Genomic DNA, 16,942 nt, shown 5'->3' with positions numbered 1-16,942 from the left:
TGTAATAATAATTAATAATTATGGTACTTGTTAAGTGCTTACAATGTGCCAGGCACTGTACTAAGCACCGGAGTAGATGAAAGCAATTCAGGTTGGACACAGTCCCTGTCTCACGTTGTATCTATTCCGGCGCTTAGTACAGTGCCTGGTGCTTAGTAAGCACTTAACAAATGCTATATTAAAGGAAAAAAACCCAAACAACCCAGGAAGCATAATCCTTTATTTGGCTTAGTTTTTCTTGAGAACCCCAGGTGAGGTAATTGTGTTTGATTCTGCACTAAGTACACTTTGAGACACCACAATTCTAAAGTCTGAGCCACCTCAGAGTTTCAAGAAGGTGAAAATAACACTGGGGGATCAGAGCCTGTTACCTCGGGTCAATCTGGCTGTCACCTCCTCTCTCCATCAAAAGAAATACCCCATCAGCACAACTATTGAAGCAGCTGCTGCTGGCTGCTCGGTATAATGTGGTTTCGCAGCTCTAATGTGTTTCTCTTTCGGCGAAAAAGCAATTCTTTTGCTCTTTTGGGGCTGAAACCTAGCGATGAAGCCGAGAGTTTAGGGATTAAAAACAGGGGGCCGACAAACACCAGAAGACAGCGGGAAGTGTTTGATAGGACTGGGTGACATTTTGTACTGCTTCACACGACTGAAAACAGGGAGGCATCACTGAACTCAAATCAGAGTATTTTTCAATGTTTTGCTTTTTGAGCGAGTGTGAGTTGGGGGAAAATCCAGGGGCATTTCAAGTCTGGGCTTTCTTAAGTGTGGTCCCACGGAGATCTTTTTCAAGGAGCTGGTGGATCATCATCATCATCAATCGTATTTATTGAGCGCTTACTGTGTGCAGAGCACTGTACTAAGCGCTTGGGAAGTACAAGTTGGCAACATATAGAGACAGTCCCTACCCAACAGTGGGCTGAGGGAGGAGGAGGCCTGCCTCTGAGAAATGATCACTATTATGATCGATCTCAATTTTACACCATAGAGCAGCAAGTGTACAAAGTACAAATACGACGCAGAAGTTTCAGCCCAAACATGGGGAACAGAATTTTCAGTCCGGAAATGGATATTTTTAGCCTTTGATGAACCGGCTGAAGAATAATTTCTGAGCTGCACTCATTCATTCCTTCCAGAGTTTCAATCTGTTGAGCCTGATTTTGACACTCAATTAACAACTATCTTGATTTGTCTTTGTAATGTACCTGAACCATTTGACTCTACTTTTGGTAACAGAGATTTTGGTTTAGATCTTTATGTTTGTTAGTCCGTCTTTCGTATTTCCCTTCCGAATCCCGCCCCTGTAACGATACAAGTTGAATAAATGTCTTTCAGAGTACTGGGGTGGAGTCTCTTCACTGTTTTCACAGAAGTGGCCAAAAACTTAATCGTTTCTTTTAGATCTTCCACAAAAAGCGGCGTCTTCAGTCTCAGCAGAAATCTACAGAGAAGTGCGATTTGCTTCATCATCATGCAAATGGGCACTTTTGTACTGTAATTTATTTTTATTAAGCTTTGAAGATCCGTGTATATGAATAAACCATCTTTAGTAATAAAGTCCTCCTAATTGTTGCTTGCGTATGAAAGACACTAAAACGTTTACAGATCCAGCTCACTGAAATCAAACAAGTAGGCTGGTGTCTTCTGGTGGTTTTCCATAACCTCTCCCGCCTGACACCCGCCCACCGCCCTCCTCAAAAAAAGGGATAAACTGACTTCACCTAAAAGAAGAGTTTAGAAACAGAGAATTGGTCGAAGACAGACTAGGATGGTCAAAAACACATGGTTTTCCTTCGTTCTTAAAGAAGACCCCACACAAGGCAAAATACATCAGTGGGTGCAGAAGCAGCACTGCTTAGTAGAAACAACATGGCTTAATGGATAGAGCGTGGGCCTGGGAATCAGAAGGACCTGGGTTCTAATCCTGGCTCTGCCACCTCTCTGTTGTGTGACCCTGGGCAAGTCACTTCACTTTTCTGCGCCTCAGTTACCTCATCTGTAAAATGAATATTAAGACAGTATTAAGACAGCGAGCCCAGTGTGCTGGTTCAATCTCTCATCCTATCCCGACTGGATTACTGCATCAGCCTCCTCTCTGATCTCCCATCCTCCTGTCTCTCCCCGCTTCAGTCTATACTTCACTCTGCTGCCCCGATTATCTTTGTGCAGAAACGCTCTGGGCATGTTACTCCCCTCCTCAAAAATCTCCAGTGGCTGCCTGTCAACCTACCAATCAAGCAAAAACTCCTCACCCTCGGCTTCAAGGCTGTCCATCACCTTGCCTCCTCCTACCTCACCTCCCTTCTCTCCTTCTCCAGCCCAGGCCGCACCCTCCGCTCCTCTGCCGCTCACCTCCTCACTGGACCTCGTTCTTGCCTGTCCCGCTGTCGACCCCCGGCCCACGTCCTCCCCCTGGCCCGGAATGCCCTCCGTCCACACATCAGCCAAGCTAGGTCTCTTCCTCCCTTCGAAGCCCTACTGAGAGCTCACCTCCTCCAGGAGGCCTTCCCACACTCAGCCCCCTTTTTCCTCTCCTCCTTTCTCCCCATCCCCCCTGCCCTACCTCCTTTCCCTCCCCACAGCACTTGTATAAATATTTGTACAGATTTATTACTCTATTTTACTTGTCCATATTTACTATTCTATTTTGTTAATGATGCGCATATAGCTTTAATTTTATTTGTTCTGACGATTTTGACACGTGTCTACTTGTGCACGTGTCTAGCTGATGTGCATATAGCTTTAATTTTATTTGTTCTGACGATTTTGACACCTGTCTACCTGTTTTGTTTTGTCGTCTGTCTCCCCCTTCTAGACTGTGAGCCCGTTGTTGGGTAGGGACCGTCTCTGTATGTTGCCGACTTGTACTTCCCTGTACAGTGCTCTGCACACAGTAAACGCTCAATAAATATGATTGAATGAATGAATGAATGTGGGACAGGGGCGGTGTCCAACCCGAATTGCTTGTATCCAGCGCTTAGTGCAGTGCCTGGCACATAGAAAGCACTTAGCAAATGCCGCAGTTGTTATTATTATTTGTGCCTGGAAGGGCCAAGGTGCCCCCTCAATCCTAAACATACTGTACCCACACAGAGACTGTCCCCTGCAAAACAGATAAATCAGTCCTTATTTACAGACTGGTACTTTCCTCCTTGGGTGAGGCTGATGACATAATCCTGTCCGTCAGCTCTGGAGGGTGTACAGCAAGAGGAAGGGGTTTTGTTTTTTTTAGGTTTGTTTATTTTTTTAATGGTTCTTGTTAAGTGCTTACTGTATGCCAGGCACTGCACTAAACACAAGACAATCAGGTTGGACACAGTCCCTGTCCCACGTGGGGCTGAAGACCTAAGTAGGAGGGAGTAAGATTTAATCCTCACTTTGCAGATGAGGTAACAGGCACAGAGAAGGTAAGTGACTTCCCCAAGGTCACACAACAGACAAGTGGCGGAGCTGGGATTAGAACCCAGGTCCTCCAACTTCCGGGTCTGTTTTTTCTCTATTAGGCCATGCTGCTTTTTACTCCAGTCCCTAAAAACGTCTTCCAGTTATACTATTAATGAAAATTTTGGCTCTTTCGGATGGGTGACATGACAACTGATTAGTTAGATTTAAAAAAAACAAACTGGTGTGGACTTTGGGCCCTGATGGAGGGTGCATTGAGCTCAGGAAAGAGGGAGTTTCGCTGAGTTTTTTGGTTGAAATGAAGACATTGGTCCTTTTGGAAGCTCATACCTCCCACCTTTATTTGTGTTCAAGAGACCTGTTGGGTAGGGACTGTCTCTATATGTTGCCAACTTGTACTTCCCAAGCGCTTAGTACAGTGCTCTGCACACAGTAAGCGCTCAATAAATACGATTGATTGATTGATTGATTCTCAGGAAGCAAGAAGCCCCTTTAGAAGCAGCACAGCCCACTGAATAGAGCACTGGCCTGCGAATCAGAAGGATCTGGGGTTTAATCCTGATTCTGCCACTTATAATAATAATAATAATAATGATGATGGCATTTGTTAAGCGCTTACTATGTGCAAAGCACTGTTCTAAGCGCTGGGGGGGATACAATGTGATCAAGCTGTCCCACGTGGGGCTCACAGTCTTAATCCCCATTTTTACAGATGAGGGAACTGAGGCTCAGAGAAGTTAAGTGACTTGCCCAAGGTCACACAACAGACTTGTGGTGGAGTCGGGATTCGAACCCATGACATCTGACTCCAAAGCCCGGGCTCTTTCCATTGAGCCACGCTGCTGTGACCTTGGGCAAGTCACTTCACTTCTCTGTGCCTCAGTTACCTCATCTGTAAAATGGGGATTAGGACTGTGAGCCCCATGTGGGACAAGCTGATGACCTCGTATCTACCCCAGCGCTTAGACCAGTGCTTAGCACATAGTAAGCGCTTAACAAACACCATCATCATCCTGACCCTCCCACATGTCTGCTGTGTGACCCTGGGCAAGTCACTTGACTTCTCTGGGCCTCAGTTACCTCCTCTGTAAAATGAGGATTGAGACTGTGAGCCCCACAGGGGGCAGGGACCGAGTCCAACCCGGTTGGCTTGTATCCTCCCCAGCGCTTGGTACAGCGTGAGGAGCAGCAGCGTGGCTCAGTGGAAAGAGCCCGGGCTTTGGAGTCAGAGGTCATGGGTTCAAATCCCCATGCTGCCAATTGTCAGCTGTGTGACTTTGGGCAAGTCACTTCACTTCTCTGTGCCTCAGTTACCTCATCTGGAAAATGGGGATTAAGACTGTGGGCCCCCCGTGGGACAACCTGATCACCGCGTAACCTCCCCAGCGCTTAGAACAGTGCTTTGCACACAGTAAGTGCTTAATAAATGCCATTGTTATTATTATTATTACAGCGCTTGGCACATAGTAAGTATTTACTGAATACCAAAATGATTATGATTATTGTTTTACCGGGTTGAGAGCCTTATTAGTTGGCCTTCGGTGAAGGTGGAGATTAATGCCTTCCCCGACATTGACCGGTCAGCTATGGGGAAGGGCTGCTCTGCTCCTCCCTCCCTCTGCCTTACTCCTTTCTTTCCCCACAGCACTTGTGTCTATTTGTACATATTTATTACTCTATTTTATTAATGATGTGTATATAGCTATAATTCTATTTATTCTGATGGTATCGACACCTGTCTACTTGTTCTGTTTTGCTGTCTCCCCCTTCTATAATAATAATAATGATGGCATTTGTTAAGCGCTTACTATGTGCAGATCACTGCTCTAAGCGCTGGGGGGACACAAGGTGATCAGGTTGTCCCACGTGGGGCTCACAGTCTTAATTCCCATTTTACAGATGAAGGAACTGAGGCCCAGAGAAGTGAAGTGACTTGCCCAAAGTCACACTGCTGACAGTTGGCGGAGCGGGGATTAGAACCCATGACCTCTGACTCCAAAACCCGTGCTCTTTCCACTGAGCCACGCTGCTTCTCTAAAACACTGTTCTAAGCGCTGGGGAGTATACAAGGTGATCGGGTTGTCCCATGTGGAGCTCACAGTCTTAATCCCCATTTTACAGATGAGGGAACTGAGGCCCAGAGAAGTTAAGTGACTTGCCCAAAGTCACTCAGCTGACAAGCGGAGGAGTCGGGATTTGAACCCATGACCTCTGACTCCAAAGCCTGAGCTCTTTCCACCCAGCCATGCTTCTTCTAGACTGTAAGCCTGTTGTTGGGTAGGGCCTGTCTCTATCTGTTGCCGAATTGTACTTCCCAAGCGCTTAGTCCAGTGCTCTGCACACAGTAAGCGCTCAATAAATACGATTGAATGAATGAATGAATATGTTGCCAAACTGTACTTCCCAAGTGCTTAGTCCAGTGCTCGGCACAAAGTAAGTGCTCAATAACTATATTATTTGAGAAGCAGCATGGCTCAGTGGAAAGAGCACAGGCTTGGGAGCCAGAGGACATGGGTTCTAATCCCGGCTCTGCCACTTGTCAGCTGTGTGACTTTGGGCAAGTCACTTCACTTCTCTGGGCCTCAGCTACCTCATCTGTAAAATGGGGATGAAGATTATGGAGTCCCATGTGGGACAACCTCATCACCTTGTATCCCCTGCAGCGCACATGGGTTCTAATCCCAGCTCTGCACTTGTCAGCTGTGTGACTTTGGGCAAGTCACTTCTCTGGGCCTCAGCTACCTCATCTGTAAAATGGGGATGAAGCCTGTGAGTCCCACGTGGGACAACCTCATCACCTTGTATCCCCTACAGCACACATGGGTTCTAATCATCATCATCATCAATCGTATTCATTGAGCGTTTACTGTGTGCAGAGCACTGTACTAAGCACTTGGGAAGTACAAGTCGGCAACATATAGAGACAGTCCCTACCCAACAGTGGGCTCACAGTCTAAAAGGGGGAGACAGAGAACAAAACCAAACATACTAACAAAATAAAATAAGTAGAATAGATATGTACAAGTAAAATAGAGTAATAAATATGTGCAAACATATATACATATATACAGGTGCTGTGGGGAAGGGAAGGAGGTAAAATGGGGGGGATGGAGGGGGGACAGGAAGCTCTGCCACTTGTCAGCTGTGTGACTTTGGGCAAATCACTTCTCTGGGCCGGGACTTGAACCCATGACCTCTGACTGGACTGTGAGCCCACTGTTGGGTAGGGACCACCTCTATATGTTGCCAACTTGGACTTCCCAAGCGCTTAGTACAGTGCTCTGCACACAGTAAGCGCTCAATAAATACGAATGATTGATTGGGCCTCAGCTACCTCATCTGAGGTAAAATGGGGATGAAGCCTGTGAGCCTCACCACCTTGTATCCCCTCCCACAGCGCTTAGAACAGTGTTTTGCACATAGTAAGCGCTTAACAAATGCCATTATTATTATTATTAAGAAATAGGACTGAAGGAATGCCGGGCGAGCAGGAATCAGACAGGAGACAGTGCTGAGGCGCGGCCCGTCTCCATGGCAACCGCGGGGCGTCCGCCCGGGCCCTCCGCCTTGCCGCCCGCCGTGACGTCACTTCCGGCATCCCCTGAGAGGAGGCCTGCACCTGTCAACCAGGTGAACAGGTCTCGGCCGAGCGGTCAGGATGCGGTGGGGCTGCGAGGCCCGGGATTTTGGCGGCTGTTGCTCCCCAATTCTGGGCTCCCTCCTCGTCCTCCTCCTCCAGGGTGAGTGCCATGGTTGCTGCACCCCACTTCCGGGAGCAGGGGGGGAGAGAGATGGTCGCACTTCCGGTTCCGGCAGGGAGGGGGGCATCCCTGAGGTGAATTTCCCAGCAGGCCCCTCTCCCGCCCCCCTGGGTGATGGGCTGGGACTTGGGTTCATGAGGGAGTTGGAAATGAGGAAATTAGGGGACAAGGGGACGTCTTTAATAAGAATGATGATGATATTTGTTGAGCACTTACCATGTGCAAAGCGCTGGGGAGGTTCCAAGGTGATCAGGTGGTCCCAAGGGGGGGCTCACAGTTTTAAACCCCCCGTTTTACAGATGTGGTAACTGAGGCACAGAGCTGCTTCTTTACTGATGCTTTTCCCCATTCATTCATTCAATCGTATTTATTGAGCGCTTACTGTGGACATATGTATATATGTATGTATATCAATCAATCGTATTTATTGAGCGCTTACTGTGTGCAAAGCAGTGTACCAAGCGCTTGGGAAGTCCAAGTTGGCAACATATAGAGACAGTCCCTACCCACCAGTGGGCTCACAGTCTAAAAGGGGGTGACAGAGAACAAAACCAAACATACTAACAAAATAAAATAAATAGAATAGATATGTACCAGTAAGATAAATAGAGTAGTAAATATGTACAAACATATATACAGGTGCTGTGGGGAAGGGAAGGAGGTAAGGTGGGGGGATGGAGAGGGGGACGAGGGGGAGAGGAAGGAAGGGGCTCAGTCTGGGAAGGCTTCCTGGAGGAGGTGAGCTCTCAGTAGGGCCTTGAAGGGAGGAAGAGAGCTAGCTTGGCGGATGGGCAGAGGGAGGCCATTCCAGGCCCGGGGGATGACGTAGGCCGGGGGTCGACGGCGGGACAGGCGAGAACGAGGTACGGTGAGGAGATTAGTGGCAGATCAGGTGATCCCAAGGGGGGCTCACAGTTTTAAACCCCCCCATTTTACAGATGTGGTAACTGAAGCACAGACCTGCTTCTTTACTGATGCTGTCCCCCATTCATGCATTCATTCATTCAATCATATTTATTGAGCGCTTACTGTGGGCGTATGTATATACGTATGTATATATGTATACGTTTGTACATATTTATTACTCTATTTACATTCATTCATTCAATCGTATAGAGCGCTTACTGTGGGCATATGTATATGCGTATGTATACATGTTTGTACATATTTATTACTCTATTTATCTTGTACATATCTATTCTATTTATTTTATTTTGTTAGTATGTTTGCTTTTGTTCTCTGTCTCCCCCCTCTAGAGTGTGAGCCCACTGTTGGGTAGGGACTGTCTCTATATGTTGCCAACTTGTACTTCCCAAGCGCTTAGTCCAGTGCTCTGCACATAGTAAGCGCTCAATAAATATGATTGATTGGGCAGAGCACTGTACTAAGAGCTTGGGAAGTCCAAGTTGGCAACATCTGGAGACGGTCCCTACCCAACAGTGGGCTCACAGTCTAGAAGGGGGAGACAGAGAACAAAACCAAACATATTAACAAAATAAAATAATTAGAATAAATATGTACAAATAAATAGAGTAATAAATACGTACAAACATATATTCATATATCCAGGTGCTGTGGGGAGGGGAAGGAGGTAAGGCAGGGGGGACGGGGAGGGGGAGGAGGAGGAGAGGAAGGAGGGGGCTCCCCATCATGGGGTTGGCATGACGGTGCCCCCAACCATTTAATCAATCAATCATTAATCGTATTTATTGAGCGCTTACTGTGTGCAGAGCACTGTACTAAGCACTTGGGAAGTACAAGTTGTCAACATATAGAGACAGTCCATACCCAACAGTGGGCTCACAGTCTGAAAGGGGGAGACAGAGAACAAAACCAAACATACTAACAAAATAAAATAAATAGATTAGATATGTACAAGTAAAATAAATAAATAAATAGAGTAATAAATATGTACAAACATATATACATATATACAGGTGCTGTGGCGAAGGGAAGGAGGTAAGATGAGGGGGATGGAGAGGGGGACGAGGGGGAGAGGAAGGAAGGGGCTCAGTCATTTGTGGGGCCTGGGCTTGGCGTTGACTGGGCATGGTTGAGGCACACAAGGCAGTGGCTTAGTTGGAGGGCCCCAACCCGCCTCCATACTGCCCGGACCAGATTAATTGTGCCATTGGGCCCAATGATGATGTCAGCCTCAGTGTACTTATAATAATAATAGTCATGGTATTTGTTAAGCGCTTACTAATAATAATAATGATGGCATGTATTAAGCGCTTACTATGTGCAAAGCACGTTCTAAGCCCTGGGGAGGTTACAAGGTGATCAGGTTGTCCCACAGGGGACTCACAGTCTTCATCCCCATTTTCCAGATTTGGTAACTGAGGCCCAGAGAAGTTAAGTGACTTGCCCAAAGTCACACAGCAGACAAGCGGTGGAGCCGGGATTAGAACCCATGACCTTTTAGACTGTGAGCCCACTGTTGGGTAGGGACTGTCTCTATATGTTGCCAATTTGTACTTCCCAAGCGCTTAGTACAGTGCTCTGCACATAGTAAGCTCAATAAATACGATTGATGATTGATGGTGACCTCTGACTCCCAAGCCCATGCTCTTTCCACTGAGCCACACTGCTTTTCTGTGCTTCTCTTAAGCATTTACTATGGGCCAAGCACTGTGCTAAGCGCTGGGGGTAGATACAAGGTAATCAGGTTGTCCCAAGTGATGATGATGATGGGTTTTGTTAAGCGCTTACTATGTGCAAAGCACTGTTCTAAGCGCTGGGGGGATACAAGGTGATCAGGTTGTCCCACGTGGGGCTCACAGTCTTAATCCCCATTTTGCAGGTGAGGGAACTGAGGCCCAGAGAAGTGAAGTGACTTGCCCAAAGTCACACAGCTGACAAATGGCGGAGCCGGGATTAGAGGCCATGACCTCTGACTCCCAAGCCCGTGCTCTTTTCACTGAGCCATGCTGCTTTTCTGTGCTTCTCATAAGCACTTATTATGTGCCAAGCACTGTGCTAAGCGCTGGGGGTCGATACAAGGTAATCAGGTTGTCCCAAGTGGGGCTCAGAGTCTTAATCCCCATTTTCCAGATGAGGTAACTGAGGCACAGAGAAGTTAAGTGACTGGCCCAAAGTCACACAGCTGATAAGCGGCAGAGGCAGGATTAGAACCTTTGTCCTGTGTCTCCCAAACCCGTGCTCTTTCCACTGAGCCACACTGCTTCTCTACATCCAGCTGCGGAGTGATGCCAGTCTGCCTTTGGGGTCCAGGCACCTGGATGAGATCAATCAAATTCTGTCATATTGTATTCTCCAAGTGCTTAACAGTGCTTTGCACATGGTAAGCGCTTGCTAAATTTATTCATTCAGTTAATAATAATAATAATAATAATAATAATAATAATAATAATAATAATAATGGCATTTATAAGCACTTACTATGTGCCAAGCACTGTTCTAAGTGCTGGGGAGGTTAGAAGGTGATCAGGTTGTCCCACAGCGGGCTCACAGTCTTAATCCACATTTTACAGATGAGGGTACTGAGGCCCAGAGAAGTGAAGTGACTTGCCCAAAGTCACACAGCTGACAAGTGGCAGAGCCGGGATTTGAACCCATGACCTCCGACTCCAAAGCCCGGGCTCTTTCCACTGAGCCCTGCTGCTTCTCGCTGTACTCAGTTTTCAGTTGTACTCAGTTGTACTTATTGAGCACTTACTTGAGAAGCAGCGTGGCTCAGTGGAAAGAGGCCGGGCTTTGGAGTCAGAGGTCATGGGTTCAAATCCCGGCTCCACCAACTGTCAGCTGTGTGACGTTGGGCAAGTCACTTCACTTCTCTGTGCCTGTTACCTCATCTGTAAAATGGGGATTAAAACTGTGAGCCCCCCCGTGGGACAACCTGATCACCTTGTAACCTCCCCAGTGCTTAGAACAGTGCTTTGCACATAGAAAGCGCTTAAGAAATACCATCATTATTATTATTATTATTATTACTACTTACTGTATGCAAAGCACTGTACTAAGCACTTATATACCATTGATTGGTTGATTCCTTGGGTTCCCATGGACCTTCATTCAGTCAATCAATCAATCAATCGTATTTATTGAGCGCTTACTGTGTGCAGAGCACTGTACTAAGCGCTTGGGGAGTACAAGTTGGCAACACATATTTATTGAGCACTTACCAGGGCAGCCCATAAGACTAGGGTGGCCAGTTGTTCAGTTTTATAGGAGCTTTCAGTTGGTCTGTCTCTCGTCCGCTACAGGGTAAAAAACTGGATATTTTTAAGTCCGGTTTAAAAGTTTTTCCGTGTAGGGCCTCCATCCATCGTAGCTTCTGCTGCCAAGTTTCGTGGCTCTGATCGGTCAGCCAGGTGTATGTATTGAGCACTTACTCTGTGTAGAGCAGTGTGCTTGTAAGAATGTGATATTACAGAGTTGATAATATGTTCTCTGCCCAGAGGAGCTTACAGTCTCGAGGGGGTGACAGTAAAATAAATTACAGATATGAACATAAGGGCGGAGGGGTGAATAAAGGGTACAAATTCGAATGCAAGGGTTGTGGCAGTAGAGTTCAGACAGAGTTCGGGCGGGAGCAGAGGTTCAGCAGAGGATCCCTGAAACACAATTATACATCCACAGAATTGTATACATGCTACTGTTATTATTATATTTCAGCATTTATTATACGCCGAACTGTGTTCTAAGCCCCGAGGTAGATACAAGTTAAGCAGGGTGGACCCAGTCCCAGTCCCACGTAAGTAGGAGGGAGTAGGACTTAGTCCCCATTTCACAATTGAGGAAACTGAAACACAGAGAAGTTAAGTGACTTGGCCAAGGTCACACAGCAAGCAGTTGGCAGAGTCAGAATTAGAACCCAGGTCCTTTGACTCTCAGGCCCATGCTCTTTCCACTAGGCCAAGCTGCTTCTCCTTCATTTATTCGTGTATTCAGTTGTGTTTATTGAGCCCTTACTGTGTGCAGAGCACTGTACTAAGCGATTGGGAGAGCACAACACAGCAGTAAACGGCCACATTCCCTGCCCACAACAAGCTTATAGTCTAGAGGGGAGACAGGCATTAATATAAATAAATAAATTACAGATATAATAATAATAATAATAATGGCATTTATTAAGCGCTTACTATGTGCAAAGCACTGTTCTAAGCACTGGGGAGGTTACAAGGTGATCAGGTTGTCCCTCGGGGGGCTCACAGTCTTAATCCCCATTTTACAGATGAGGTCACTGAGGCCCAGAGAAGTGAAGTGACTTGCCCAAAGTCACACAGCTGACAATTGGCGGAGCTAGGGTTTGAACCCATGACCTCTGACCCCAAAGCCCGGGCTCCTTCCACTGAGCCACGCTGCTTCTCATTAAATGTGCTGTCCTTTGGATTTTCTTCTCCATAAGTGCTGAAACTAAAAGTTGGGTATTTGCCAAGGCAAATGCACTGAAATAAGTGCTAGGTTCCAACTTAAACATAGGCAAATATTACCCCTACAATAAATTAATACAACAAAAAAGGAAAAAGTCTTTTAAAGTGGGTAGCAGCATGTGCTCCTGGTTCTGATTTTATGTTAACAGTGTTCAGAACTGAGTCAACAGCTCCATCATTTACTTAGACCCAAATGTCAAATGTGATGTATTCAAAGGTAACAGTGGAGTCTGTGTAGTATTAATTAAGGATGTGGGGGGAGGATAAATAAATCTCTTCAACAGTTACATACGTCCCTGTTAAAAAGCCAACAACTCCAATGACTGCTATTAAAGATATCTCTGAAGATGGTCCACGAACACAAATTTTCCTTATAAAATGTGAGAATTTCAACCAGCCGTGGAAGGATCAGGGCCAGGGTGCTGCTGCTCGCAGCTCCAACAGAAGAAATCACCAGGTCTAAGCGAGGAATCAGAATTGCTACAGCACAAGTAATGGCAACTAGACATAAGTGCTGTGGTGCTGGGAGGTGGGGATGAATAAAGGGAACAAGTCAGGGTGATGCAGAAGGGAGTGGAAGAAGTGGAAAGTGGGGCTTAGTCAGGGAAGGCTTCTTGGAGGAGATGTGCCTTCGGTAAGGCTTTGGGGTGGGTGTGGGGGCAGTTAAGCGCTCAATAAATACGATTGAATGAATGAATAATTGTGTGTTGTGTGTCAGATTTGAGAAGGGAGGGCGTTCCAGGCCAGAGGAAGGACGCGGCCAAGGCGTCAGTGGCAAAATAGAAGAGGTCGAGGTATGTTATGCTGTGTGTGGACATGATTTGTAGGACATTGCATGCATCACCTTGTCCAGAGTTTGTGATGTCCATCAGAGGCTACTCTACCTATTAGGTAACCTAATCGTCTGGGGAAAGGAGTTCCTGGTATGCATTTTTCTTGGTTTTCTGCAGCAGGTTGCGAAATCGGATTTTTCTCTAAGGAATTGCCGTGTAGCAGCAGAGGTGCGGGGGAACGTGGCAGTGACATCCCTCAGAAATAGTCTTCTATCATGGAAAATAAAAAAGCTGAGTGCATTCAATCAGGGATATTTATTGAGCACTTCCTGTTCACAGAGCACAATACTAGGTGCATGGGGGAGTACGATACAAGATTTGGTGGACATGTTCTCTGCCCACAACGAGCTTACGGTCTAGAACACTGGAGAAAATGTTTCTGTTCTGTAAAGGATTTGTGCCCTCAACTAATTTGTTTTGACCACTTTAGTTGTAAATATTATTTTTATCATTCCCCCCTGCCCCTGCCAGAGAGGGTAAACTCACTGTAGGCAGGAAACGCGACTTGTTTATTCTGTACTTATCATTACTATAATTAATCAATCGTATTTATTGAGCGCTTACTGTGTGCAGAGCACTGGACTAAGCGCTTGGGAAGTACAAGTTGGCAACATACAGAGACAGTCCCTACCCAACAGCGGGCTCACAGTCTAGGAGGGGGAGACAGAGAACAAAAGCAAACATATTAACAAAATAAAATAAATAGAATAGATATGTACAAGTAAAATAAATAAATAATAGAGTAATAAATCTGTACAAACATATATACATATATACAAGTGCTGTGGGGAAGGGAAGGAGGCAAGATGGGGGGGATGGAGAGGGGGACGAGGGAGAGAGGAAGGAGGGGGCTCAGTCTGGGAAGGCCTCCATTAATTAATAGTAATAGTAATAATAATAATTATTATTATTAGTAATTATTATTACTATTAATGATAGTAATAAAAACAGCTTTTTGTTAAGCACTTACTATGTGCCAAGCACTGTACTAAGTGCTGAGGTAGATACAAAATCACCAGGTCCCACACGGGGCTCATAGTCTAAGTAGGAGGGAAAAGAGGTATTGAATTCCCATTTTGCCAATGAGGGAACTGAGGCACAGATAAATTAAGTGATTTGCCCAAGGAAACCCAGCAGGTACATTGCGGAGCTGGGATTAGAACCCAGATCCTCTGACTCCCATGCCTGGGCTAGACTGTGAGCCCGCTGTTGGATAGGGACCGTCTATATGTTGCCAGCTTATACTTCCCAAGCGCTTAGTACAGTGCTCTGCACACAGTAAGCACTCAATAAATATGATTGAATGAGTGAATGAATGGGCTCTTTCCATCAGGCTGTGCTGCTTCCCAAACGCCTAGCACATTTCCCTGCACCAAGTGGGAGCTCAAATGTTACAACTTCTCAACGTTCAAAATTTGGAATGGATATTCATTCTGTATTTCGTGTTTTTCAGCGTACTAGAAAAGTTTAACCTGAAAGTGAATTTTGAATCCAACCACAGGGAAAGATGACAATTTAATGTTACCCCCACTTTAGAATTCTGGGACATGAAATAACCTGTGTGTGTATTTATGTGTGTGTGTCCTCTGATGACTTGTCATGATAATATGTTTATGATGGATGGTTACTATATTATAAGTACTATAAGCCTGCGCAGATAGCTTATATAGTGTTTTGCACACAATAGGGCTTAATAAATCTTTACTTCTAGGTTGCCATTTCCTGTCAACTTCCCCAGGGAGACATTTGTTTCAAATTCATGTCAATAGGCAGCACCCTAGAAGGGAGGAGAACCAGGTTATTTATGCCTCAGCAATTTCAGTGGTGTAGAGGTGTGAATATTGGGGGAAGGGGTAAGTAGGTGAGTAAGTATTCCTGATCTCCAAACACTCCCTCACCGCTCCCACCATCTGCGTCATCCATTACAAGCATCTAATTTGTCCGCCAAGCCAGCTTTAGCAATAATTGTGTTGTGTCACCTCTGACCTAAGGATTGCAGGGAGTGGTGTCTAGGGAGAAGGGGTTTGGGGGCGTCTGTTTCCAAAAGCCTCCGAAGGTGAGGTATTCCTGAAGGAAGGAGACCTGGATTTCTGTGGAAACTGCAGGTGGTTTGTAGTAAGAAACCTTTATATTTGCCGCGAAGGGAGGGCTGGCTATATCACATTGGCGAAAACGTGCTCCTGCGGTTTGGGAGAAGCTTTAATAATAATAGTGGATTTTGTTGAGCGTTTACTATGTGCCAAGCACCGTATTAAGTCCCGGGGTAGATGCACGATCGTCAGGCCTCACGTGGTGCTCACAGTCTAGGTAGGAGGGAGAACAGGAGAACAAAATGGGGATTGCAGAAGGGGGAACTGAGGCACAGAGAAGCTAGATGAATTACCAAGGTTACACACTATTGGCTTCAAAGCTCTCCATCACCTTTCCCCCTCCTACCTCGCCTTCTTTCTCTCCTTTACATCCTGGCCTGCACACTCCGCTCCTCTGGTGTCCTTAACCTTCTCACTGGGTCTCGTCCTCGCCTGTCCCACCATCGACCCCTGGTCCACATCCTCCCTCTGGCCTGGAACGCCTTCCCCCCTCAAATCTGCCAAACAATCACACTTGTGTATATATGTACCTATCTATAATTCTATTTATTTACATTAATGCCTGTTTACTTGTTTTGATGTCTGCCTCCCCCCCTTCTAGACTGTGAGCCCGTTGTGGGCAGGGATTGTCTCTATTGCTGAATCGTACTTTCCAAGCGCTTCGTCCAGTGCTCTGCACACTGAAAGCGCTCAACAAATTCGACTGAATGAATGAATGTGGCCGAGCCAGAATTAGAACCCACGTCCTCGGACTCACAGGCCTGTGCTCTTTCCACTGGACCACACTGCTTCCATGAGATCGTTCGAAAGGCGCATGTCGGTCGACCTCACCGATCAGCGTGGTCTTGTTTCCAAACTTCCTCCGGCTTTTCTTCTGAATCTGTGAAGTGATCCACTTCGGTTTCTGGCTTTTGTTTGTTTTCCTTTCCCTCCCCTCCCTCTGCTTCCCGAAATAGGGCTGGTTAAATCACTGGCCTGTTTGATCTTCCTCCTAACTCGCACATCTAGCCCTGCTGCCCCGTCATTTTTAAAGTAGTGTAATAACCCAATCCAGGCCGGGGAACTCTCAGTATCCAAAGTTCAACTCTTGGATTTGACCTTTTAGCCTAATGACAAGTTTGAGTGTGCGTTCGCGCATCAGAGAAAGGCAGATTGACAACATAGAAACTGAAATGCCTACGCAGTGGGAAACTGCATTATCTCTAGGATGTGTGATTTTTTCTCCCCTCTCCCCCCAATTTTTTTCTACAGTTCACCCGAAAGACTGACTTATTAGTGTTCCTGGCCCACCGCTCTGTGGATTAGGGCCACTAAAAGTTGGCTTTGAGTCCAGCAGAAGGTAATTTTTTCCATCCCCGGCTATCGGATGGTAAAAAGTATTAAGTCATGCTGGTGAGTGGGGTGGATTTGCGTGGCGATTCTGAACCGGCAAGGTGAATCGGCAGGAGTGGAGCTCCTCT

At 46.2% G+C, this 16,942-nt stretch overlaps 1 protein-coding gene across 1 annotated transcript in view; it reads left to right on the top strand.

The window, feature by feature from the left end:
• Nucleotides 1-7,060: 7,060 nt before the first annotated feature.
• The window catches only part of MPZL3 (myelin protein zero like 3), a 33,631-nt gene continuing 23,749 nt past the window's right edge, over nucleotides 7,061-16,942 (top strand). Inside the window, exon 1 of the mRNA XM_038754298.1 lies at nucleotides 7,061-7,142. Coding sequence (XP_038610226.1) covers nucleotides 7,061-7,142 — 82 coding nt within the window. The remainder of the gene's footprint in view (nucleotides 7,143-16,942) is intronic.

Source organism: Tachyglossus aculeatus, chromosome 11, assembly GCF_015852505.1.
Source record: "Tachyglossus aculeatus isolate mTacAcu1 chromosome 11, mTacAcu1.pri, whole genome shotgun sequence".
Classification (NCBI taxonomy): Eukaryota; Metazoa; Chordata; class Mammalia; order Monotremata; family Tachyglossidae; genus Tachyglossus; species Tachyglossus aculeatus.
This window is presented reverse-complemented; position numbering and strand designations above follow the sequence as displayed.